Source organism: Neovison vison, chromosome 12 (assembly GCF_020171115.1).
Source record: "Neovison vison isolate M4711 chromosome 12, ASM_NN_V1, whole genome shotgun sequence".
Classification (NCBI taxonomy): domain Eukaryota; kingdom Metazoa; phylum Chordata; class Mammalia; order Carnivora; family Mustelidae; genus Neogale; species Neogale vison.
The window spans coordinates 69,723,918-69,751,300 of NC_058102.1; the positions used below are offsets into that span (position 1 = coordinate 69,723,918).

The window sequence follows — 27,383 nt, forward strand, 5'->3', positions numbered from 1 at the left end:
GCTATGTTCAAATCATGAACAGATGTCCTCCATCCCAGAGAAATCTACTGTTGACTTAATTTACTTTCTCTCTCCAGCTTTATTGAGATGTAATTAACATAAATCATTGTAAAAGTTTAAGGTGTACCAACGTGATGAATTTTTTTACTTTCATCCATTCGTTTCTATACTTCTCAAAAGTATGTTTATACTCCTTTCCCTCTTTACCTACACACCCTAACCAAGGTATTAGAATATGGGATTTAGAGTCCTAGAGCTCTGTTTTTGAGTTGTAATGCCTCCTTGAAGTCATTTTGTAATCTTTGGCAAATTATTTGATTTCTCTAAGTCCCAGTTATCTCTGTTAAATATATGTTTTATAAGATTACTTGGAGGAATTAAATGATTAGTAAGTCCCAGCATAGAACCTGGACCAGAGGAAGAGTCTGTGATTCAGATTTGGTGATTATTTTCCTCCTCAATCATTATCTTTTAATTTTGTTGTGAAATTTTGTTAGTAATCTTTAGTAAATGAGACTGATCTTCAATACTTATTAACAATAACTACATACAGTTTACTCAGCAATATTTACATCTTTAATTGTTACCAGTCAGTGTCTAACTTGATATTATTTTGGTCATTTTTAAAAGATACTCAAAGAAGGATTGCAGAAATATATATATCCTCCAGAAACTACGGAAGACGTTGAAACAGAAAGTGCTTTCCCACCCATAGAGGTGACACTTGAGGTTCAGGAGAATGTAATCTTGTTTGAGGACCCTATGGTTGCAAGGTGGGATGCTGAAGGTACAGCAATACTGTAATCAACTTTGATAATTATGTAATAAAAAGAACTATAACACAAATCCTTAAAACAGAAACTACAGTGTGTAAACTCTGCATTTCTAATCTTACACATTTCTGTGGCAACTCTAGTGTGTTTATTTTGTTTGCTCTTGATGGAAATGAGTAGGGATTGGAGTTTATGTATTGAATGTTACAACTGTTAGTTCCTGAAGTCTTCTATCTGCCATAAATTCTGAACAATAACTTATGTCATTATGTTTTTAAAAAATAGTAAGTTAACAAAAATATCACCATAGTAAGACACATGAATATATATAAGTAAAAAACCTACTCTCTCCTGAAATCAGAGTACATAATTCTGATTGGGGTGATTATTTTAATGTTAATAACTTAGAAATTTCATATCTTATTATAGACAAGTACTGGAGATAGGGAGTGGGCCATTAGGAAACCTGAGACAGATGAATACTAGCCACTTCCTGCCTCTTTATAACTTTTGATTGTTGAACCATGGGAAATTATTGGTTATCCAAAATGTGAAATAAATAACAAAATCAGAAGTACCAGCAGAGATACTAGCTAAGGATTTACTCATTTGGGGTTGGCGGGCTCAACTTTGAGAAGTCTTGGTCTGGTAAATTAATGTATGCAGGTTTGAGGCTGCTAGAAGAAAGAAGTATAACTTTATTTTTAATGTGAAGCATTTTATATTCATATTTGTGGAAGAATTTACTGAGTTTGTGACAGGTTCAGAACAGATCACAAAGGCAGAGAGCTATTAATCCATTTATGTAGTCAAAGGAGCAGAGAATTTAGGAATTTCTCTACCAGAAAAGGTAAGTGTTATGCAGTTTTAACTTTTTTTATGATGGCTACAGTAATCCACATTTTTGGTTGTGTATACCTAGGCACAAGATATTTATATTCTAGGGGCGCCTGGGTGGCTCAGTGGGTTAAGCCTCTGCCTTCAGCTCAGGTTCTCTGCTCAGCAGGGAGCCTGCTCCTCCCCCCTTCTCTCTGCCTGTCTCTGCCTACTTGTGATCTCTGTCAATCAAATAAATAAATAAAATCTTTTTAAAAAAAGATATTTATATTCTAGATAAAAATTATGAATTAATAACAGTATAGTTCCATCAATACATTAAATTACAAAATCTGTCAAAATGAACAATTAGGTAATTTCTTCCCTTCATGTTGCTTTAGAAGTTTCATTTTTCCTTTAATGGTAATTATTTTTATTTTTAAATATTTACTCTGTTAAAAATTAGTCACACTAAGTTAGAATTAGACAAGATAAGTTATCCCACATGATTTGGGGAAATATAATGTGTAAAATTTGTCTCTGACTACAGCAGTAGTATATAACTCCAGTAATTCTTCCCATGGGGAAACTTTTTTCCAGGAAATACTAAAAATTGGAGACTTTATAGGTGATACTTAATTTTTACCTTTAAAAAATTAATTTTATTACTGTAAAAATGAATTATGAATCCCTTACTTTGTCAATATAGTTGTATGTATTATATTGAGTTTCAGAGTTAAACATAGTGAGTGGATCCCTCATGTGAGGAGAAAGCCATGTGGAGATGGATAAGTCATTTGAGGGAAGGGAATGACTCGTGTATTCCATAATTATGCTACACAATAAGAAATACAGAATAAATGGGACAGATTTCCTTCCTCTAGGAGTTTTCAAAGTTGTAGGGGAGGAAGACAAGGAAAAGTCACCTAATATGACACAGAAAGGTGCTGTAATAGGTAGAAGTGTTATGGAGCAGCCCAGGGGGTCCACCTGGAGCATTAAGAAAAGCTTGTCTTGGTATATAGAATGTTGAACGGGCCTTAAGAGACTAAGAACAGGGTCACCTGGGTGGCTCAGTGGGTTAAGCCGCTGCCTTCGGCTCGGGTCATGATCTCAGGGTCCTGGGATCGAGTCCCACGTCGGGCTCTCTGCTCAGCAGGGAGCCTGCTTCCCTTTCTCTCTCTCTCTGCCTGCCTCTCCATCTACTTGTGATCTCTCCCTCTCTCTCTCTCACTCTCTCTCTCTCTCTCTGTCAAATAAATAAATAAATAAATCTTTAAAAAAAAAAAAAAGACTAAGAACATTGGCATGCAAGTGTTTGTGCGGACGTACATTCTCCTTTTTCTTGTGTAATATACCTAGGAAGGAACTGCTGAGTTGAATGGTAAATTTATGTTTAACTTTTTAAGAAACTGTCCAGTTGTTTTTCAAAGTAACTGTACTTTTTACATGCCTGCCAGTATTACAGGAGGTTTCCCACGTTTCACATCCTTGCTAACATTTGTGATCTTTTTTATTCTAGCCTTTCTAGTGAGTATGAAGTGGTATTTCAGGGGTTTATATTGTACTTCCCTAATAACATCATGTGGAACATCTTTTTGTACGTGTTTATTATCCTTTACTGGATTTTCTTCAGTGAAATGTTCATCCAGATCTTCTGCCCATTTTCAGATTGGGTTGTGTTTTATTATTAAGTTGTAAGAGACACAAAAGACCACCTACATATGATTGTATTTATATGAAAAGTCCAGAAAAGACATCTTTAGAGACAGGAAGTATATTAATGGCTGCCTGTGGCTAGAGGTGAGAATGGGAGTAATTAACTATAAAATGGACATGAGGGAACCTATGGAGAGAATAATAGTGTTCTAAATTGGGTTGTGGTAATGGTTATACAACTGGGGGTATTTACGAAAATATATACTTAACAAGGTGAATTTTAAAGTTTTTTGGCGGTTTTTGTTTTGTTTTGTTTTAAACAAAATGAGAGATTCTCTAAAGGATTGATTAGAAAGAAAGGACTGCGTGTGCAGAGGCTCAGTGGATGATGCTGTTGGGGAGGGGGAAAGCATAGCTAAAACCAGGTGTCAGAAGTGCAAGGGGTGAAGCCAGAAACACGAGTCTTCATTCGGAAGGCCTTAGATACCATGCTGAGGAGTTCGGATTTGATCCTGTAGCCAGGAAGAACCTCCCAGCAAAAGTGGCTTTTTGTAGAGATTCTCTGCTGAATGTAAAAGATCAATTTATACACCTTTGCAGTTATTTGGGTCATTCCATTCATCTCATTTTTTGTATAGAAAAAATGAAACTGTTACTTTCTTCCTTATTATGCAGGTAAACATTGGCAAACTGATGGCATCAGCAATGTCTCTTACAAACCAGAAGACAGACTTGTAACATTCAGCCTAGAAACGCTTGGCCCTGTTACCTTGATTCAGGATGCTCATATTAACATGCCCTTCCAGTCATGGGAACTAACACCACTTGATGTGGATCAAGTACTTTTGACTGTGACTACAGTATTTACTACGATTCAAATACAAATTAAGGTAAGTCACAGAGAGTAAGTCATATGAAAGAGGTAAACCGCTTGATGACAGTTAAACTATGTCAAAGTAATCAGTCACTGGTGATTGACATATTGAAATGTTACAAGTGTATTTAAAATACACTTTGAGTCATAATTTCTAAATGAAATAGTGATTGGATAGGTAATAACATACAACAAGCAAAGTACAAACTTGCACCCTTTAGTAGAAATAGGCCCCTTAGTGGAGCTACAAGCCTGTTGCAGTTTTGATCCACTCTAAAGAGGCTTCCTCTTTAAAACCAGAAGAGGAGGATGGTGCTGTCACACAGTGGATAGCACATTGGACTTCTAAAACCAGAAGAGGAATGTGATCTCTGTATACCTTCAAATTGCCACTCTGCAAACTTTAAAACTGGGTAACTTTGATTACCTTAAATCTTATATTTGTAAAAAAACTATCCTTAAAAGTTGCAACATGACTAGCTATCAAATAGGTACTGTAATTCAATGTGACTAGTGTTCTTAGATCATAACTCCTACACTGGGAGGAGAACTGAGAGATCTTTCAGTCTCTTGACTGTTCAGATAAAGCCCCCAAAAAGTTGACCGATGGATTGGTTGAGATAACAGAGACTTTATGACTGACTTCTCCGAGCTGGCCTAAAGCATATCTGTCCTGCGTACTTTTTTGTACAGAATGATATAGAGCTAAAACAAAACAAAACAAAAAACTAGTATGAAGAAGCTAAAGGCTGGAAATGGAATCATGATGTAATAATTTATCTTTCTTCTTGAAACTAGGAAAACCTCTGCCTGTTAGCGTCAATCACACTAAGTAACAAAAAGCATTTCTCTATTTTGGAAGGAAAATGGATGACTCCTATTTCTTTCATTTGTGCTTTGAAAGAAGCTGGATTGAATATCTTCCCTAGTGAACACTCTCATTTTTATGTTGTTATAAATTATAAGGTAAGAATAAATCTTTCCAAATTTAATGTAAAGGACATTTAGAATGGTAGCCAGTATTCAATGTTATGTAACTCTTCAGGTATGGCTTAGGTTTTCTGTATTCACTCACACAGAACTGATTGGAAGGAATAAATGGCAAGACCAGAAATTCAGAGTTCTCTCAAGTTTAATAATCTTTCCCAAGAAAGGAAGCCTCTAGTATGATCTTCATACTGACAAATGGACCATTATTCACACAGCTGGGGGCAAAGGTAGTTAGAGCAACTTCAAATTTTCTGTATTTTTTTTCTTCTTCCAGGCTGGATATATGTAAGATTTCCTAAAAGATTAAGTGCCTCAGAAGTTTCCCAAACATAACAAATTTGGTGAAATTAAACACATAAAAGGACCACTGATAGAGAGAACCCACTTCCTTCCATTTCTTGGGAGAGGCTCCCTGTCTGCATACTGCTTCATGTTACTCATAACGCTTTAGTTAAATAAGATCCTTCCATGTTTTGTTTTGTTTTTTTTTTTTAAAGATTCTATTTATTTATTTGACAGAGAGAGATCACAAGTAGATGGAGAGGCAGGTAGAGAGAGAGAGAGAGAGAGAGAGAGAGAGAAGCAGGCTCCCTGCTAAGCGGAGAGCCCGATGAGGACTCAATCCCAGGACCCTGAGATCATGACCTGAGCCGAAGGCAGCAGCTTAACCCACTGAGCCACCCAGGCACCCAAGATCCTTCCATGTTAAACTGTGTGTTCCATGAGGATGAGGACTGTTCTTTCATCACCTATGATTCTAGTATCTAGCATACTCCTTGAATCAGATGTTTAGTAAATATTTATGATATACAAATGAGGCCAAAGTAGGCTCCAATCATGAAAGATGTTCTTGGCTATAGAACTCTTCTGCACAAAACAGGTTAAAATATGCCAGAAAATGACAATATGGGTATATCTGAAAATAACATCATTAACTGTGTACTTATGTGTAGGGGGAAAAAAGCACCTTAGTTTTAGTAACTCAACTGCCAGTTACTCTACAAATGCTGCATGTAGTGTACTAGTCATTTCAGAATATTCAAGAATTTTTTTTTCTGAACATTGTTTTAGATGCTTAAGATCCATTAGTGAATAAAACAAGGTTCCTGCCCTTGTGGAGCTTACATTCTAGCAGAGGAAGGCAAAAATATACTAGATTATCTTATATTTTATATGAAAAAAAAAAAGGGAAGATCAGGAATCATAGGGCAACATACAATATCAAATAGTATTGGAAGAGGGGGCCTTCACCAAGAAAGTAGGATCTGAACCAAACTTGAAGGTGGGGAATTTAGCCAAGTGGAGCTCAGAGAGCAAAAAGAGAAACAAAGAAGGTGATAATGGGTTATATGTGGGGCATATGTGGGGCGGTGGGATGTCTGATCAATAGAGGCCCTTTGTAGGTCATTGTTAGGACTCTGGCTTCTCTTCTGAAAGGCAGCTCCATTGCCCTGTACTGTCAGAGTCATCATGTCATCTGGCTTAGATTTTAAGTGGATTTTTCCGTGTTAAGAAGTGACTGTAGGAGGCCAAAGATGGAAGACTTGTTGAAAGGCTTTATGATCTACTCTGTTTTTATATTGACAGGATCCTTTGATAGAAATGAAAGCTTATCGGCAGCTGGCCCTGCTAAGTTCCGCTTTTGCATTTGGCTGGAGCAAGTGGAATATAGTATGTAGTTCAAATAAAGTTATAGTTAAGGTATAGTATACAAACCCCATAAAATTACTTTGTCCTTCCAAAGAAGATACTCAAAAGCTAAATGAATGTAGGCCATGCTTTCTCCTCTTGAAAAGGTTAAAAAAAATTAACATTCAAATAGTTTTAAAACTTAACTTTTGTTTATTTTGTCAAAAATATAAAACCAAGCTATATAAAGGCTATACCTTCACTGTCCATTATGGTATCAAACACTCTGGACTTCAGGGTAGTGTCCTGACAGCTCTTTACATCAAAATGAGAACAGACGGAAGCTTTTTCCCCCTCAGAGACAGGCCTCCAATTGAACTTTCTGGCACATTTACTGCTGCCTGATAAAAAAGATAGCGCAAGTGAGCCACCATATTTACTCGTATACTGTGTGTTTCTCCCACTTGAATATAAGCTCCTGGAGGATAGGATTTTATTGTTGCAATTGTTATTAATATGGTTTTTTCTACTTTGTTGTTATATCCCCAGCACCTAGAACATTCCCTGGCACATACGAGCTACTCAAGAAATCTCTGTTGAATGAATACATACATACAAACATGGTTTAAGAGATCAGACACTAAAGAGTGTTTCTTTTACATTAGCAGTTTTGGGGACTGAGTTCAAATTATACTCTGCCAAAATACCTATTAGAGGAACTATTAATGGATTTCTCTAATTTTCTTTTCCTGTAGCTGAAGGAACACCTTAGTGAAAAACCTATTCAGAAACCTAATTGGACCCTTTTAATGTTTAGTGGTGACAGAGCACAAAGGCTCAAGATCAATGAAAACAGTGAGACATTCTCTGAAGCCCTTAAAGAAGAAACTGAGTTTCATTCTACTTTATATCACATGGTTAAGGATTTTGCTTCCCAAAAAGCCATGGAAAAAGTTAGGAGCTCCAGCTGCCAGCTGATTGACTCTGTGTGCTATATGCTACTCTCGACCAGAGTGCTCAGCTATTCTTAATCCCCGCTGACAGATTTTATGCAGTATGAAAAGTCAAGCAACCCAGAGCAAAATCAGGCATTTCTTCAAAAGCAATGTAATGAGTGACTGTATTTCAAAAGGTTATTAAAATCTAATAAGCATTTTGTACTCAAGTTTTATTTTTTAAAAAGTGGGTTTTTTTCTTATGAATATTTGGCCCACTGAAATGTTCACATTTTACTCTATTTGAATAAATTTTAATAAGCAATATGGAATATCTCCTCCTCAAAAAGCTCACTAAAAACCATAAGCAGGCTTCTTCACTATTGTATTTTAGTCAGAGAGGAACTCACAGAAAGAAGGGATGTAAAATATCTTGCAGTCCTTCTGAGACCCTGTGGTTCAACGCTATAATTTCCCAGCTAAAAATCACTAATTTACAAAGTTCAGATACCAAAACTTTAAAAATCAAGACACATACATTAAGATGCGCTAAGTCACACTGGTGGTGGTCCATTGTGTTGGAGTCTGGTGAATGGCCACAAGATTTGCTCTAGAGACATCCAGGAGTCGCCATCTGGTATGGGAGCAGCATCCACAGACTTCTGGAAGAATCGTCCTGTGAGGAAGCTCATCAAAGCCGCAAACAGCACAATGAATGCAGCAGAAAGCCAGAGTGCCTTATTCGCCTTTCTGAAGGAAGTCTTGAGGTTTGTTGCGCAGGCAGCTACTGTGTCATAACTGTAAGGAAAATACAAATTCAGAATTTGGCAATAGCAACATTTTGTTTTGCTATTTGTAGTGTTGGCTCCTTTTGCCAGCAGTACCAGACAAGTCGTCACTCTGCCCTACCTACCACAAACACTGCCTGGCAATAAGCTACGTAATGTGACCTGCTGTCTTGGTTTGGCCCACAATTTGCCCCACTTCCACCCCAATAATTTTTAGAATTAGAGAAATGACTTAAAGTTAAGAAATGCTATGGTGATGATCTGAAAATTAGGTGACTCGGCCATTATTTAACTCCTAACAAGAACATGTGAGTATCTCATTATTTCAGTCAGGTAAGGCAACTAACATTTTTTTTTTTTTAAAGATTTTATTTATTTATTTGACAGAGCGAGATCACAAGCAGGCAGAGAGGCAGGCAGAGAGAGAGGAGGAAGCAGGCTCCCTGCTGAGCAGAGAGCCCGATGCGGGCCTCGATCCCAGGACCCTGAGATCATGACCTGAGCCGAAGGCAGCGGCTTAACCCACTGAGCCACCAAGGCGCCCCTAACATTTTTGTGCAGCATGGTATGTGTGTATATACACATGCCACTTATTTCCCACCATACCTGGGATTTTTGCTATATTCAGGTGTAAACTATTTTTAGTTTAAGAAATGAGACACAAAGAAAAGCTTATTATAACATCATCTATGTCTTAGCATTTTGCATGTTCTGCTGCTGTCAGCCCTATCTTTTAGGTGAAGAAATTGGTGCTTAAAAGTAGATGAACTTGCCTTTGGCCATCTGGCTCCAGAACCAAGTTCCTAACACTGTGACCTGTCACCAGTTCAGGGATAACTCCTGTAGATCATGTGAAGTTTGTTTTTTTTCTCTTAAATTAAACAATTTGATAGGTCTTTTAGTACCTTGACTAAGATTAGTACTGTTAACCCTGCCTCATCTTTCCCCACTCCACAGAAATGGGATCATTAGCAAGCAGACAACTTACAGTGAAGAGCCATCCCATTTTGACGGATTATTTCTCTTTTCAGAAAGACTTGGCTTTCTTGTCTTTTCTGCTATTTCTTCTCCAGGTGGTTCTGAGTCATCTTTAGTTCTGTAAATAAGTATTAAGTTTAAATGTTTGAAAGTATGGATAATATACCAGATTTATAAAAATACTGCAAATTTTGTATTACTAAAGCGGCCCTCAAGTATTTGTTTTGCTTTAGAAAGATTTGATATATAATTCTAAAATCACTAAATTTTTATTTCTAGGAATTTAATTTTAAAAAACTTGCTATATCTAGAAAAATATGTTGTAGGAAGTTGGGATATTAGCCAAGGGATGAGTAAAAAGGAGACATTTACAAAGAACATGTAGAAGTTCATCAATTATCACCACTAATAATTAACCAGTATTATTAACCTGTGATTTCTTTCTCTGCTTATGTGTGTAACCATACTTTAAAAAACAAAGGTGAATATTTCTTCCTCTGTTTTTTATTAAACATATGGTAAAATTTCTCTCCTTCTATCACATAATACATTAACAGTGGATTTTATGCTAAACTAGAGTAATGTCATTGCTTCTTTAAAAATCTTAATTTTAAAAGTGTTTATTCAATGAGCTGGGAAATAGAAATTGGATCAAATATATTTTAAATAAAATCATATTGTCTAAAGAGTTGTTCCTTTAACCTGAACAGAACTTGTTTCATTATCATGTTTACTGATGAATTCCTAGTTGGACTTGAATTTTGAAATTCCAAGCTCATAATTCTCTCACTATTACCAAAGGCAAATGTTTCTCAAAGTCATTTTTTTTTTCTCTTCTTGGACATCTACAGGGAATGTATGTGGCTGGTTTTAGTTTTTAAAGGAAACCTGGCCCAGGGTGCCTGCGTGACACAGTTGGTTTTAAGGTCTACTCCTGATTTTGGTTCAGGACATGATCTTGGGGTTGTGGGATTGAGCCCCACATTGGACTCCATGCTCAAGTGGGAGTCGGCTTTTCCCTCTCCCTCTGCTCCTCCTCCTGCTTGCCTGCTCTCTTAAAAATAAATACATAAAATCTTTAAAAACCCCAAATCCTGAATTCTTGTAAGATTATCAAGACTTCAGTTTTTTGTTTGCTAAGACTTCTCAGTAGAAATCATGCCATATTAACCAAGAGCAAAAAGTAGATTTTAATCATTTGAAGAAAACCGATCTTTAACCCAGATCAGAAAAATCCATTATGTTAACTCTAAATCTGAAAAGGGGTTTCAACACATGTAGTAGGCTCCAAGGATTATTTCACTTCATTTATTTATTTTTTAAGATTTTATTTATTCATTTGCCAGAGCGAGAGTGAGCACAATCAGGGGAACCGGCAGACAGAGGGAGAGCTAGACTCCCTGCCGAGCAGGGAGCCTGATAGGGGGCTCAGTCCCAGGACCCCAGAATCATGACCTGAGCTGAAGGCAGACACCTAACTGACTGAACCACCCAGGGGTCCCTCCTAGGAATTTTTTTTTTTTAAGATTTTTTTTTAAAATTTATTTGACAGAGAGAAATCAGAAGCAGACCGAGGGGCAGGCAGAGAGAGAGAGGGAAGCAGGCTCCCTGCAGAGCAGAGAGCCCGACGTGGGACTCGATCCCAGGACCCTGAGATCATGACCTGAGCGGAAGGCAGCGGCTTAACTCACTGAGCCACCCAGGCGCCCCCCTCCTAGGATTTTTTAAAAAGAAACAAAACCTGAGGATAGGCACTACATCTTACTCATCTTTATACCATGAACAGACACCTCTCCAAAAAAGATATACAAATAGCTAACAGACACATGAAAAAAATGTTCCACATCACTAGCCAGTGGGAAATACAAGTCAAAACCACAATGAGATACCACCTTATACCAGTTAGAATGGAAAAAACAAAACAGGAACCAACAAATGTTGGCAAGGATGTGGAGAAAGGAGAACTCTCCTACACTGTTGGTGGGAATGCAAGCTGGAACAGCCATTCTGGAAAACCGTGTGGAGGTTCCTTAAGATGTTAATAGAGCTACACTACAGCCCAGCAATTGCACTACTAGGTATTTACCCCAAAGATACACACATAGTGAAAAGAAGGGGCACGTGCACCCCAATGTTCATAGCAGCAATGTCCACAATAGCCAAACTGTGGAAGGAGCTAAGATATCCTTCAACAGATGAATGGATAAAGAAGATGTGGTCCATATATACAATAGGAAATTACTCAGCCATCAGAATGGATGCACACACACACACCGAGTTATACCTACTTGAGTTCACATTTTTCTTCAGCATCTGCCCAGGAGTAGGTGCTAATAAATCGATGTAATGAGGGACGATGTTCACTCTGCTTTGACCCCAAAATACGCCTAAGTAAAGATGATTATAGCCACTTGTCAAATACATCTGTAGCTATTGTCAATTTATTTCCTACTACCTGAATTATTACAAAAATTATGTTCTATTTTTGGTTGGCACATTCACATATTTCATAGTAAAATTCCATGATTATACACCTATTTTGTAATTATTGTGCATATATACTCTGTGCAAATCAAGTGTCACTTTATTACTTATTGCCAGCATTTACTTCAGTCAGTTACAAAACAGTAGGGTTCCCAAAGAGCAACCAGAAAATTACACTTACCAGCTGCTTGATCGCCTACTGAATCGGTCATTTTCCATCCCAGCCACCTTTAAATTTCAGATGTTAGAGAAATAATGAAATACGAATTTAGTGAAGTTTATGTTTTTGTTATATGAAAATGAATATGCTTTTGATGAAGAACACTTAGGAACTTGCTTACCATTCCTGCATTTCCAATATTTCTGGGCAAAGAGGCAATGGTCACCCTTCGGAGCGAAGATGGCTACCCAAAAAGGGCAGAAGTACATTAGAAAATTATTAGTAGTTTATCATTGGATACAACACTAATGGATATCCTTGTACATACACATCCCTGCATTTGACCACTGTTAAGTTAACCTGTAGACATAGTTTGGTTATGTCCAAATTGCCTTTCAGAAATATTGTGCCAATTAATATTCTACCTTCTTCAACATTGGAGGAGCATAATTTTTGCCAAATAAGGTTTCTTATTTAGTTATCTGGTGACATTGAACACTTTGTTATGCAAATAATCATGTATATATCTGCTCTGGGAACTCTATGATCTTTGCCCATATTAATTTTATTAATGATAATTCTGGCAGGAGTTTTTCATTGTTAATGCAGCCGAATCTTTCTTTTGCTGTCATTTCTTTTATGCTGTGTGGTATTCCCAACTCAGAGGAGATAAATGTGTACCTATTTTCTAGCTTTTTTTTTCCATGGTTTCATTTTTTGCATTTAAGACATTTAAAGGTGGGTGTGATATTTTGATAATGGAGATGTTTATCAGCCTCAGATGTGCACAGGAAAATGTTACATACTACTATGATTCTTAAAGTTTAAGTACAACTTCAGGAAATACAAACTATATTAAATGTAGGAAATAAGCTGAAGAAGCTTAAGGTGAATCTTTTTCTTAAGCCACCATTCCTAATTTTGTAGGTTAGCTGAGTATCAAGAATATCAAATTACAATCCAAGAAACTTGGGTTCTCACCATGGTTCTGCCACTACATGATCATAACTAATCACTTACCTTCTGGGAAAGTGATTTTCCTTATCTGTGAGAGAGAGGTTTGGATGGAATGATTTTTAAAGTCTCTCGCTCAAAAATTCTGTGAAATCCTGATTTTTGAACTGGCAAAACCTGCTGGTTGACTTTCAATATCCCATTCCCCACTTTTTATTTGGTGAAGAACTCCCTGATTTTCAGTTAGATATAAAACCCAGAATTCAAATGGATTTTCTTAGTCTCCTTTTCAATCAAAAATGACAAGGAAATGTTATTTGGGACTTCTAGGAATTGCCATTAGAAGGAGAGGGAACACATGTTTTTATGTCTTCCTTCTTACAATGTCACATTGTCGATGTAATGACCAGGACTTGTCCCTCCCTGTACTGATGGAGCCACCTCAGACCATGAAGTGGAAGCAGAGGGCTGCGGGTGGTGAAGTGGCGGGAGGAGACTAGGTCCTTGGGATTCTGTGGAACCACACTACCATTTCTGGACTGCCTATTTCCAACTCTAGTCTTACATGAGAGAGAAACTATCTGGCTTTCCTCTTGCTTCCAGACAAATGTAACTGATGTACAAATATAGTAAAAAGTATAAAAGCATACATACATAAACACACACATGCAGATCTACATAAATATACATATGATTTACATTTAAAACCGTGTTGTTTCAAGTAATATTTTAAAACCATTTCATCCGAAACATTTGATAGACTGTTAAGTCAACTGGTAATTACCTTGGAGTTTAGAGAAGATGAACGTTTTTTAATTTGGCAGTCATCTGAAAGGAAAAACACATTTGCACATTTGAGGAATTACATAAGCAACTTATTGCAATGGTCTTAATTCTTTACAAAGAAAAGCAATAGAAATATTTAAGACCCTAGAAACTACCAAATGGTAAAAATATCTGGTTATCATTTGGTGATTCGTAACAGTTGCCATCTTAACTGATGGAATACTGTCCTCTGTCACTGTCCACGTCTGCAATGCTTAGCCAGCACATAGGAGATGCTAAATGAATACATAATAAATGAATCAAAAACTACAGAAGGTTATCAAATAATGATTACTTTTCCTAGAAAAGGGAGTCATTAAAATAGTTCTCCTCAGAAAAGTTCACATTATTTAAAACTATTATAAGATTTATATAAACCCTATATTTTAAGGCATTTTCCATGGGCTCAGATGTCTCCTTATTTTCCAATCCATCTGCCAGCTTACTATGCCGGAGTCATTCCTTCTTCAAGAAATAGAAAATCATTGTTGATTTGTTGATTAGAGTGGCTCGTTTAACTCACTGTGCTTTGCTTTGTGTGTGGAGAAAGAGCCAATTCTAACATACCCTAAGTAGGAAAACATTAGAGGCAACTCAGTGGGTTGGATGAAATATATTCTCATCTCAACAGTCTAATTTAATGAATTTTTGGAGTCATTACCACGGAGTCCTCTCTGTGTCCCAACCTGTTTCTAACTTAACATTTTAAATTTACATTTACTTTACTTTACTTTCTACCTTAACATATACTTTATATAAACAGAAGGAATGAATTATTATTCTAACATAGCCTCAAGTGTTTTATACTAAAGACACAGTAAGAATTAACAAGAAAGAGAATGAAAGAGGAGAATCTCAGAAAAACTTTAACTGAGTCTTGAGCTTTTATTACCTTCATCTTCGAGAGGGTTAAAAGATCTTTCATTTTGCAAAAGAACCTGTTTCAGTTCTTCTAACTCAGCATGCTCTTTGGCATACATTCTCTTCAGGTTTTCTACATGCTGAATCATCACCTCCACTGCTTTACTAACCCGGCTTTCCTAGTAGGGGGAAAAAAAAATCTACACTGAAAATATTATTCTTGATTTCTAGTTTAAAAATGATTAGACACATAAATCTATCTTCACTCCATCCCCAAATCTCACTAAAATGACAATGAAGGTTTTTAGTTGTTTTGTTTTTTTAAAAAAGACATAGGACAAAAAGAACAGAAGAAGGTATAATGAAATTTTGAAGGCCAGTTAGAAGGACTAGTGGAGAATGACCAAGATCTGAAAAAGGTGAGCCCTAAAAAAAAGTAGGTAAAGCCTATGAGCAACCTGGGCTGCACCACAGAAAACCATTCAGGCTCAGGAATTAGTGGTGCCTCTGGGATTCAGCGTGAAGACAGATAGGGGAACAGAAGAAATGGTAGAAAACTTGCAGAAAAAGTGACGAGATCTGCAGATCTCCTCCCTTATTCGGGCCAACTGAGCAACTTTCCTTCCCCACTTTGCTGAAAGACTAAACACTGAATATCTAGAGAGAAAGAGCCTGTGGATTAGGCAGTAACAGCTGATGATGAACAGATCATACAGAAAACAGATTTAGGCAAAAGTCTGTATACATATTGAATACTGAGACTCCTAGCCTGTTTTCTCCTTCCAACTTGAAAACACTGGTAGCCAGGCTTAGGCTCAGAGAGCAGGCAGTTGGAAGATTTTCCTCTGAGGACTCTATTGTAGCAAGATAAAAGCCTTAAAACTCTTGACACCAAGGATATCCCAGTGAAACATCTCAAGTTGTGTGAAGCTGAAGCTCAGAGCCAATAAGAACCCTCCTCACCAACGTGCAGTCCCCATTCCATTATCTAGTGGATCATGACTAGTCAGAGGAAAGCTGCTTCTGTGAAAGAGGAAAACTAACACAGGAAAAAAAAGCAAGGTGGAGGAGATCAACTACAGAATATCTTCAAGGGAACCAACAGTATCTTCAGAGAGTTAAGAGTAAATGTTACATCCATGAAATAAGAACAAGATAAGGGGCGCCTGGGTGGCTCAGTGGGTTAGGCCACTGCCTTCGGCTCGGGTCATGATCTCAGGGTCCTGGGATCGAGTCCCGCATCGGGCTCTCTGCTCAGCAGGGAGCCTGCTTCCCTTCCTCTCTCTCTCTGCCTGCCTCTCCATCTACTTGTGATTTCTGTCAAATAAATAAATAAAATCTTTAAAAAAAAAAAAAGATAAAAAAGCTACATGCTAAGAATAAAAAGAATCTGGGAATTTAAAATATATTAAAAATACATAATAAAATAGTTTCAAGGTAAGGTTGGGGAAATCTCCCTGAAACTAGGAGGAGGAAAAAAACAAAAATCACTGAAGGCTAGAAAAGAGATGAAAAAGAACCTGTTCAGGAGATCCAACAGACAACAGGAACTCGAGAAAGCAAAGAAAATTACACAATATGTGGAAAAGGAAATAATTCAAAACAATCTCTAGAACTCAAGAACATATTTTGCCAACTTATATCCATTCAGGGTCTAAAACAATAAATAAATTTTAGTTAACATATAATGTAATATTGGTTTCAGGAGTAGAATTTAGTGATTCATCACCTAGCATACAACACCTAGTGTTCACACAAGTGCCCTCTTTAATACCCGTCACCCATTTACTCCCCCCCCCCACCACAAACCTCCCCTCCAGGAACCCTCAGTTTGTTCTCTATAATTAAGAGTCTCCTTTATGGTTTGCCCCCCCTTTTTTTCCTTCTATCCTCTATGTTAATCTGCTTTGTTTCTTAAAATCCACGTTTCAGTGAAATCATATGGTATTTGCTTTGCACTGACTGACTTACTTTGCTAGCATAATACACTCTAGCTCCATCTACTTTGTTGCAAATGACAAGATTTCACTCTTTTTTATGGCTGAGTAGTATTCCATTACACACACACACACACACACACACACACACACACACGCCACATCATCTTTACCCATTCATTAGTCAATGGACATTTAGGCTCTTTCCATTATTTGGCTATTGCTGATAATGCGGCTATGAATGCCAGGTGCACATACCCCTCCAAATCTGTATTTTTGTATCCTTTGGTAAATAATAGTGCAATTGCTGGGTGATAGGGCAGCTATATTTTTAAATTCTTGAGGAACTTACATACTGTTTTCCAGAGTGGCTGCCCCAGCCTGCATTCCCACCAACAGTATAAAAAGATTTCCCCTTCTCTGTATGCTCCCCAACATGTTGTTTCCTGTGTTAATTTTAGCCATTTGGACAGGGGTGAAGTGGTCTCTCATTGTAATTTTGATTTTTATTCTCCTGATGATGTGTGATGCTGAGCATCTTTTATCTGTTGGCCAACTGGATGTCTTCTTTGGAAAAAATGTGTCTTCTGCTCATTTCTTACCTGGATTATTTGTTTTTTGGGTATTGAGTTTGATAGAAGTTCATTATAAATTTTGGATACTAATCCTTTATCAGATATGTCATTTGTAAATATCTTTTCCTATTCCAAAGGTTACCTTTTACATTTATTGTTTCTTCACTGATTGAATTTCATTACATCCTTCTGTTCAGATTTTCCACGTCTTCCTAAGTTTTGGAAGACTGTATGTTTCTAGAAATTTATCCATTTGCCTATGTTGTCCAATTTGTTGGAATATAATTTTTTATAGCAGTCTCTTATAGTCCTTTATATTTTTGTGATGTCAGTTGTTATTTCTTTATTCCCTGTGTTTGAGCTTCTCTTTTTATCTTAATAAGTCTAGCTAAAGGCTTACCAATTCTCTTTATCTTTTCAAAGAAACATCTCTTTGTTTCATTCATCTATATCATTATTTCTGCTCTGATCTTTATTGTTTCCTTCCTTCTACTAATGTTGGGCTTTGCTCTTTTTCTAGTTCCTTTTGGTATAAGATTAGATTGTTTGAGACTTTTCTTGGTTCTTGAGGTAGGTCTGTATAAACTCTAAAATTCCTTCTTAGACCTGCTTTTTCTACATCCCAAAGATTTTTAGACAACTGTGTTTTCATTTTCTTCGGTCTTTATAATGTCCTCTTTGATTTCTTTGCCTATTGGTTCGTCAGTAGCATGTTGTTTAGCCTCCTGAGTGTTTGTATCTTTTTAAGTTTTTTCTTGTAATTGATTTCTGGTTACACATTGCTGTGCTTAGAAAAGATGCTTGATGCGATTTCAATCTTATAAATTTATTGAGTTTGATGGTTTTGTTTTTTTGTGGTTTTTTGTGGGGTTTTTTTGCCTAACGTGATCTAACTTGATCTAACCTTCCACATGCACTTGGGGAAAGAATGTGCATTCTGCTAGTTTGGGATGGAATACTGTGTAAGTCCATCTGATCTAATGTCTCGTTCAAAACCACTATTTCCTTGTTGATTTTCTGACTGGGTGATCCATCTGTTGATGTGAGTGGGGTATTAAAGTCCCCTATTATTATTGTACTACTGTCAATTTCTCCCTTTATGTTGCTAATATTTGCTTTATGTATTTAGGTGCTTCTCTGTTGGGTGCATAGATATTTACAATTTTATATCCTCTTGTTGGATTGATCCCAATGCCATTATGTAATGTTCTTGTCTCTTGTTACAGTTGCTGTTTAAAAGTCTATTTCTGAAAACAAAGCCTATTTTGTCTGATATAGTATTGCTACCCCAACTTTTTTAATTTCCATTTGCATGAAATATTTGTTTTCCATCCCTTCACTTTCAGTCTATATGTGTCCTTAGCTCTGAATTGAGTCTTCTGTAGGCAGCATATAGATGGGTATTTTTTTTTTTTTTTAGTCTTTCAGTCATTCTATGTCTTTTGATTAAAGCATTTAGACTATTTGCATTTAAAATAATTATTGTTACATGTGTACTTATTGTTAATTGTTTTCTGGTTGTTTTATAGTTCTTCTGTCCTTTCTTCTTCTATTGCTCTCCTCCCTTGTGATTGATGACTTTCTTTAGTGTTATGATTCCTTTCTCTTTATTTTTTGTGTATCTATTATAGGTTTTTGGTCTGTGGTTACCATGAAAGTCATACATAACATTGTAAGTACATAGGAGTCTATGTTAAGTTGATGGTCATTTTAGTTTGAACTCATTCTAAACAAACTACATTTTTACTCCCATGTTTCATGAACAGAAAGGAGACCAGTCTGGCTGGAATGCAATAGTACAGGAAGATTATCATAGGACATAAATTTCATAGGGTAAGAGGGCATGGGAATGGTGTAGATCTTTTTAAGCCATCATAAGGATTCAGGGTTTATTCTGAAAAAAAGTGAGGAAACCACCAGGGGACTTTAAACAAAAAAAGAAACATGATCTAGCTTACATTTTAGAAGGATTATTCTGCCTGCTTTATGGAGAACAGACTACGTTGCAGGGAGTACTGAGTTTGAATGGAAATGGAGACCATTTAGGAAGATATTGTATTAATCTGCAAAAAATAGAATGGTAGCTTAGATCAAGGTGGTAGCAGTGGAGAAGGAAAGAAGTGGTTGAATTCTGATGGTAATAGGATTTATTCTGTTGGTAGAGTAATTATAATTTCCTGCAGGATTAGAGGTAAAGTGTGAGAGAAAATTGTTGAAAATTACTCCCAAGGATTTTCAATCTGATCAACTTTGACAGAGATAAGATTATGTGTAGAATGGGTTTTGGAGACACCATAAGCAGTTCACTTTTGTATGTGTTGTTTGATTAGTTTGTCCAACCTCCAAGTAGAAATGCTGCATTCATAGTAGTATATTCTAGTGTAGAATTCATGGCAAAGGTTTAGGACAAGCACGTGAATTTGGGAGTCATCAACTGACTGCACAGAATGGTGTGGGCACTGAAGGAAAATGGACATCACTTGTACAAGGGTGAAACCCTGGGCCTGGGGATATTATGAAGCCAGGGAGAATGGTGGGACCCATACAGGAGCCCGGGAAGGGAGTGACCCATGATGTTGAGAGAAAAAACAAGAGAATGTGGGACCTCAAAGCCAAGTGAGGTGAGTGTTTCCAGGAGGAGAAAGAGCTCAGACATGCTGAATGTAGCAGATCAGCTAAGGAAAATGAGTAGGTTAAGACCATTTACAGTTTGCAGAGCAGCTGGGAGGGGAGAAATTGGAGACCGTGAGTACAATTCTGTTGAGGAAATTTGCTATAAATGGGATCAGAGAAAGAGGAAAAAATGTCAAAGACTATTTTGCTTGTGTTTATGTTATCTTTCCCATCTTAAAAACAGCATATTTGTGTGTTCAAGGGAATGATTCAATATAGTGGGGAAAAGTGAAGATGGAGGGAAGTAGGGAGAATCTGAGTCTAAGATTCTGAGTAAATTAGGAGGAATAGGTTCTGGTATACAGGCAAGATGGTTAGCCTTAGGGTTAGAGACAACTCATATTTTGTACTGGGAAGGGAAGAAAAGATGTTATTAGGTGTGGAACCTGTGGCCATTCCTTCTGAATGACTCAGTGCTTTCATTAAGGCAGGAAGTAGTCATTATCTGACAGAAAAGATGGGAAAGACATGATGATGGTTTGAAGAGAAAGGAGAAAGTATGAAATTGATATTTGGGAGAGGTTATTTGGATGATTGTCACTGGCTAATGCAATTAAGAGGACGTTTGTTGCATTTTATTCTCATATTCTGCTTTCTCTATATTAAACACGTACATCTTATGTAACACAGAAGTGTTTTTTTTTTAAACTTTTTCTTAGAAATGTAATCCATTATTTCAGGGAAAACAAATCTTTCTAGTAATTTCATTGAGCTAAAGAAATGAAGGCGATTACCTGATTAATGGCTCCCAGCATCTCCGCCCTACTGGCCACTCGTGCAGTGCACTGACTAAGAAGTGTTATACTCTTCTCCAGCTTCTTAACTATTTCCTGGGCATGGTTGTCATCTTCACAAAGTGGTGTTAAAGACTGCACAGAAAGCAAAGTATTAAAATATATCTAACCCAAAGTGATTCCAACAATGACTGTGTTGTAAATAGAGATGACAGGCACATCTCAATTATCTTGGTATAAAGTGAAAAGAAGTAACAATGACCAATAATGAATGATACTGAAATATTAATATCTTTGTTGACTATCAAGCAGACCTAGGCAAATGTTCCCAAAACCTTTTATATCTAATCTCAATCTCTCCCTTCCTTACTTCCCAAATTTGCCACTTCTTCATACATATGTATATCACTTTCCATAATTAACAGAATGGGACATACTTAATTGGTGATGGTAAAGAAATTGTGCTTATGAGTGAGTTGAATGTATTATATGAAGAGCATGGTTTGAACTTTTAAGTAGTGAAAACATACTAGATGTAGGTATGGCTCTGACTATGCTATGTGCTCATCCACTGATGACAAAGCATTACTCATCTGGCTAGATGCGGGGTATGCTTTCACTGCCTTATGAATATTTCTTTCAAACCTGTGCCCTTGATCCAAGATGATGGCCTTCCTGGTGGAGAGCCATCCCTCCCACTAGGGTGGAGACAGAATTAAGAGGACAGCAGTTTCGGAAGCAAACAAGCCACTGCTTATTAGCTGTGTGACCATGAGCAAATTTCTAACACTTGCCCAAATCTAAAACACCATAATTTTGTAGCATTTTAAAAAAGGAAAAGTAGAGGGTGCCTGGGTAGTACAGTCAGTTAAGCATCCAACTCTTGGTTTCAGCTCAGGTTGTGATCTCAGGGCCATGAGATTGCTCAAAGCAGACAAACGCTGTATGGTTTTTACTTCTGTGAAGTATCTGAAGTCATCAGATTCGTGGAAACAGAAAGCAAAATGGTGACCAGGCGATAAGAGGAGGAGAAAAGGGGGGTGTTTTATGGGTACAGAGTTTCAGTATGTAAGACGGAAAAGTTCTGGAGACCTGTTTTACAGCAATGTGAACATACCTAACACTACCCGAATGGTTCACTTAAGATGGTTAATATGGTAAATTTGATGTTACATGTTTTATACAACAATAAAAAAAGAATATGGTTTCTCAAGTTTTATTTCTTTCCAAAAATCACCCTCTTAATTTTCCAACCCACCTCTATATTTATGGTGATTTCACAAAATGGAAAAATAGTGGTGGTTATCTGTGTACCTAGAGAAGGCTTGCCAATCATCTGATAAGACTAAAATCAATCACCATTGTCTTTTTTCGGTTAATTAAATGGAAATAGACGTTTGATTCTCGTCTTTGAAGCTTAAAATTGACATAATCTCCTATTGCTCAGTTTCCTGCATGATGACTGTTCTGCCTCAAACCTATTTGAATGTCCAGAGAAGGCAGGTGACTCACAATGACTTTAAAAGGCACTGGTTTTACTAGTGAGTCATTTATTTTAGCCTGATCCTGAATTCTTACTTCCTGTTAATTTACATTTGAGTCAGGCAGGGCCTGGCACCTGTTGTAGGTTTTAGTCACACAAGTAAACTTGTCCTAATTTTGAAAACATTATTAACAATAAGATCATCACATGTGGAGTTCCCAAATGTTAGGATTCTCACCTCTAAGAGCTTTAAACAGTTAGTGATTTCTTTCTTCAAATTTTCTTCTGCCAAGTCTCGGGATCTTTCTTCAAGCTTCACTCTTTTCTCCAGGGTGAACCAGTCACATTTAAATCCCAAAGATAATCTGAGAAATTCGGCCTGTCATCAAAATAATGTGTGGGTGATGGGGAGAAAACGGGTTGTAGGGAAATATTTCAGTTTAATACCAGATTATGCAGAGTCTTTCTTTTTCCTCCCAACAGCATAAAGCTGGCATGCCTCGGTTTTCCCCGCGCTTAGTCGCTGCCAAGCCACCAGACACCAAATACAGCTTGGGTAAAAGTATAGAGTGATGATAGCCAAGGGGGTCAGAAACACTTTTTTTCTTTCTTTTTTTTTAACTTAAAGGGAAAAAAAACTCACCTCCACCTCCTTCTCATTAGCAGAAGTGCTGTAGGAAAAGACAAAAAAAATCATTCCAACATAATTCAACAGAAAAGCAAAAACTGTGAACATGCCATGTGAAGAACTTACTTGTCACTTTGTCTAAAGTTAACGGATTTCACAGTGGTTACAGGAAGAGAGGAAACAGCAGTGTCTGTTAAAAGATAATAAAATAGTATTGGGTTACAAAGGTTCCTGGCTGAAGGCACATTCAATCAAATGTCCTCTCTCCATGACACAAAGGCATTTCCTTGAAGAATGTCTGAAATAATAGCCAGTTAATAACATAACTTGCTTCAGAGCGCCTGGGTAGCTCAGTCACTTACGTGTCTGCCCCCGGCTTTGGTCACAATCCCAGGGTCCTGGGCTGGAGCCCTATTGAGAAGGGAGCCTGTTTCTCCTCCCTCTGCTGCTCCCCCTACTTGTGCTGTCTCTCTGGCTCTTTCTCAAATACATAAATAAACTCTGTTAAACAAAATCATGCATTTGCTTCAATATAAGAACGTTATGCTATGCTACTGGGATCATAAGGACATTAAAACCATTGGCTCACATGTCAGCATGTGAAGAGTCTGAAACCTGAAAATATCTGGGTCCAGGAAGAGCCCAGTTGCTCTCTCTGCATTTGAATGTCTATCTGACTTATCTCAGGGCTAAATGCATACCTTCTTCTGTCTTCAGACCAAGGCTTGAACAGCCGCAGCAGGAGGAAGAGTCATTGTAGTAGTAAGGGTAATAGTCGTAGTACAGTATAATAACAGTAACAATGACAGCAACAGTAAGCAGGGTATCACCCATTTGCCACAAGTTGACTACACACCAGTCCCCAAACAGGACTCTGTATACATATTAATGATACTCTTCATGACAACTTCACAAAGAGGACAATATATTAGTTACTGAGAGTATTAGAGTTTAAAAAAAAACTGATATAAGTCCCAGCTTTGACTCTCATAGCTTTGTGACCTGGAACAAGTCACAGCTTCATCAAACCACCCACAAAACAAGGATGATTTTTTTTTTTTATAGTAGCTTTTAGAGAACTTTGCCAAGCATCTTTTCTAACTGCTTTATACCTAATTTGTTCAATCCTCAGAGCAAACCTGTGTTGGGTACTGTTATCATCTATAGTCCACAGGCTAGGAAACTGAATTGCAATTTACCTTACATAGGTATTTGGGGGAACAAATTAAATTATGTACATAATATAGGGGGCACCCAGGTGGCTCAGTTGGTTAAATGTCTGCCTTTGGCTCTCGTCATGATCTCAGGGTCCTGGGATGGAGCCCTGCATCTTTGGGGATTGGGGCGATGTCTCTGCTCAGCAGGGAGTCTGCTGCTCCCTCTCCCTGCTGCTCCCCATGCTTATGTTCTCTCTCTGTGTCAAATAAATAAAATCTTTAAAAAATAGGAATTTAGTCTAGAACTTAGCATATGATATATTCTCAAAAGTTAATTTTTTTTTTAAAGTTAATTTTTTAAACTCATCCTTTCCATTTCGCGGGTGAGGAAGTAGACTCTCAGGTTAAATAACCTTCTGAAGTCATACCTAGTCAGAGAGTCACCCAATATAGTCTGGGTGACTTCAAAGTCCAACTCTATCCACTACTCCATCCTAATGGAGGTGGAATGGGGAAGAAAGCATACTAGCACTTATTCTTTAAATATTATTTACTTTCAGATCAGATAATTAAAAAGATCTCAAAGTAGAGCTTAGAATTTGCTACCAACATTGGCATGGTTCTTTGTTCACAATAACACAGGAGTTATTACAAGTCCTTGAGACTTAATAGTTAATGCAACATAAATGTGGCTTTTCAAAAATGATATAAAAATATAAGCAGAAACAAAAGTTCTCATGGGGGTTGGGAGAGAACATTCCTTACCTCTTGCAGCACATTCTTTTCTATGCTCATGTATTGTTACTGGTTCCTCTTTTGCTTCCTAAAATCATAAAGAGATTTTATTGCTGTAGGTAGAGTGGAAATCCTTCATAACCAATCATTTTCCAACTTCCTGTCCTCTCCTAACCCTACTCTATCAAAAACACTATGGTATTCAAAGAACTGAACTAGAGGTTAAAGAAGAAAGCAGGACTGGCTCTAAGGGGGTTTCTAATCTAGTTGAGGTACAAAAGAGAAACATATGAATAGCTATAAATGTGATATAAGTTACTGTAAGAAAAACTAGGATTGATTGCCAAATAAATGAGATGTGAATAAATAAGGGCTCTACAAAGGGAGAGGAGAGACACCATGGCTTGAGAAGCATGGAAAGTCTCTACAGACAAGGAACATGCTGGAACTTGATGGAGTGGGAGGACTGGCTGGATAAAGAGGTAGGGGTGACCTAGGACCATCACACCTCGCTTTCTAGATGGGCTCTTGTGGGACTTGTGGCAAAAATTGCAGGTATGTTATGTTGGGCTTTTACTCCATATAAATACATTTTAAGGTTGCTGACCAACTATCCTACAAATTTATCTATACAATAAGAATTATCATAATAAGAGGGTTATACTATACTGCCTGATATAAATGAGAAAATAATAGGTATAAAATCATTTTTATGGTGATAATTATTCAACATTCTTAGAAATTTTTCCTGAAAAACAAGTCTAAGACAAATTTCCTTGGTAGAGCCATTGATACTATGTCATGTAATTTTTAGAGCATTGAAGGTACGATTTTTGAAAAATGTAACATGCAGTAACACAGGTAAAACACTGCATCATTCTTATCAACATTTAAATATTCTTAAGTTTACTGAATTCTCCCTCAACACCCTGACCTCTTCCAGATATGACATCTTCTTCCAATCCTATCCTTTAAGGCCACGATTCTTCTCGAAAGAATTGTCCATGGTTGCTGTTTCCAGTTTTTAGGCTTTCTTCTGTCTCTGTACCCAATACTCCAAGAAAAACCTCCCTCTCCAGTTACCCGTGAACTCTCTATTGCCAAATTCAATGGAAAAATTTCAGACGTTATCTTATTTGACTTCACTGTAGCATCTAAAACGATCTAGAATCCTCTCCTCCTTGAAGATTTTTCTTTCCTTGGTTGTCACCTCCTGATGTCCTCCCATCGCTAGAGTAGCTCCTTCTGAGTTTCCTCTGCCATCGCCTTCTTTTGTTAGATAATGGAATCAACAAGAGTCCATTATTTCCAGTGTGCTCTTCCTGCCTGCCAGCGTTCTTGGGAAATCTCATTCACGTACTTGTTTTTTTGCTGATAGCTCACAAATGTGTGTGTGCTCCTAAAAGTCCTAGGAATGAGCTTATGAATATAGTTATGTAGCTATCTATATGACCTTCCAGAGTACTGATGTTTCATATCAACCTGAAACTTAAACTGATCTTATTTTACCCCCAAATTCTACTCTTCTTACTTCCTCCCTGTTCTCACGATATTCTATTCATTCTGTAGGGTAAGCCATAAAAGCCCAAGTTTTCACATTTTTCCCATGCATCCCCAACTCCCATCATAGTTATCAGTTACCATGTACTATAAATTCTGTCCCCTCAGTCTCTCCCAAATTATTCTTTTCTCTATCCACAATAAATTCATAATACCTTCATGCCTTGCCTGAATTGTTGTGTTAGTAACCTAACCAGTACCCCATCTCCATTACTAACCCATTATTTTTAAGTTTCTTTATTTCTATCTTGTTTTGAGGAAATTCTTTTTCTCAAAAGACTACCATGAACAATTAGAGGAGCTTAGATATTCCTCTGTGTTTTACAAGGGGCAACCACTTTCGGCATGCTTACTGGCCAACACAACACTCTATATGCTTGATACTACAAGGAACAATTCCAAATCATATACCCAATCATTCCACTCCATTCAGACTAGAATAGTATAAAATTTTTATCTACCCTATTGCCTCAAATGTATCTATGCCACAACCATCTCTCATAACATGAGTTAGCTTTCATGAGTCTCTGTTTCTTAAAACCAAATGTGCTTCTCTAAAGCAATATTTATACACTGAGGGGAAAACAACAATACATACACACACACACAAAACCCCAATGATACTGCTGCTACTACTACTAGTACTAATCCCTTTTAACAGAGAGGCACTGATACATGAACAAGACCCTGAAGAAACATGGAGTTGGATCCATAGTCTACTAGTTACTTCTCAATAATTATAAATTCATACAAGTGACAATGCACCTTATCTTTAAGGAAAGGAACTTAACTTTTTCAAATGTTTAAAGCAGTTTTCCAAGTGCCTGGACAGCATCAATATTATTCACAAAGTACCTCCTCCATGAGACGTGTCTAGGCTCTTACCCCAAACATTTTTCCTTTAAATCACTAACCATACTGAGAAATTATATATTACTGAGTAACTGTATGTTTCTTCCCTTAATTAAAACATGCTCTCTTAACTAGAACATAACTTTAAATATCACTGCTCTATTTAACCTTATTTATTAACACCTTTGTTTACTTAAAAGTCCTCTATTGATAGATACTGACCTTGTTTCCAGGAGACCTTTGATGATTAAATGAGTGAATGAGTGAATGAAAAAATAATGTGAAGTCAGGAAGTCCTAGCTCTGACTTTACTGTGTGACCTT

The 27,383-nt window shown here is 37.1% G+C and overlaps 2 protein-coding genes across 9 annotated transcripts in view; one reads left to right on the forward strand and one right to left on the reverse strand.

The window, feature by feature from the left end:
* The window catches only part of DNAI7 (dynein axonemal intermediate chain 7), a 63,305-nt gene extending 54,482 nt beyond the window's left edge, over positions 1 to 8,823 (forward strand). For 5 of the 8 annotated variants that reach the window (XM_044229141.1, XM_044229144.1, XM_044229142.1 and 2 more), the window contains 5 exons: positions 631 to 787; positions 3,924 to 4,138; positions 4,921 to 5,088; positions 6,700 to 6,813; positions 7,497 to 8,823. In XM_044229141.1, coding sequence (XP_044085076.1) covers positions 631 to 787; positions 3,924 to 4,138; positions 4,921 to 5,088; positions 6,700 to 6,813; positions 7,497 to 7,772 — 930 coding nt within the window. In that variant the 3' untranslated portion in view covers positions 7,773 to 8,823. Of the gene's footprint in view, positions 1 to 630; positions 788 to 3,923; positions 4,139 to 4,920; positions 5,089 to 6,699; positions 6,814 to 7,290 lie in introns of all 8 variants that reach the window. The other 3 variants (XM_044229147.1, XM_044229143.1, XM_044229148.1) reach the window with 3 other exon arrangements.
* IRAG2 (inositol 1,4,5-triphosphate receptor associated 2) overlaps positions 6,932 to 27,383 on the reverse strand; it is a 147,712-nt gene continuing 127,260 nt past the window's right edge. The window contains 13 exon segments of the mRNA XM_044226362.1: positions 6,932 to 7,142; positions 8,215 to 8,474; positions 9,453 to 9,560; positions 11,731 to 11,829; positions 12,108 to 12,154; positions 12,268 to 12,330; positions 13,825 to 13,868; positions 14,758 to 14,905; positions 20,646 to 20,780; positions 22,367 to 22,507; positions 22,772 to 22,799; positions 22,883 to 22,946; positions 24,679 to 24,736. Coding sequence (XP_044082297.1) covers positions 8,231 to 8,474; positions 9,453 to 9,560; positions 11,731 to 11,829; positions 12,108 to 12,154; positions 12,268 to 12,330; positions 13,825 to 13,868; positions 14,758 to 14,905; positions 20,646 to 20,780; positions 22,367 to 22,507; positions 22,772 to 22,799; positions 22,883 to 22,946; positions 24,679 to 24,736 — 1,179 coding nt within the window. The 3' untranslated portion in view covers positions 6,932 to 7,142; positions 8,215 to 8,230.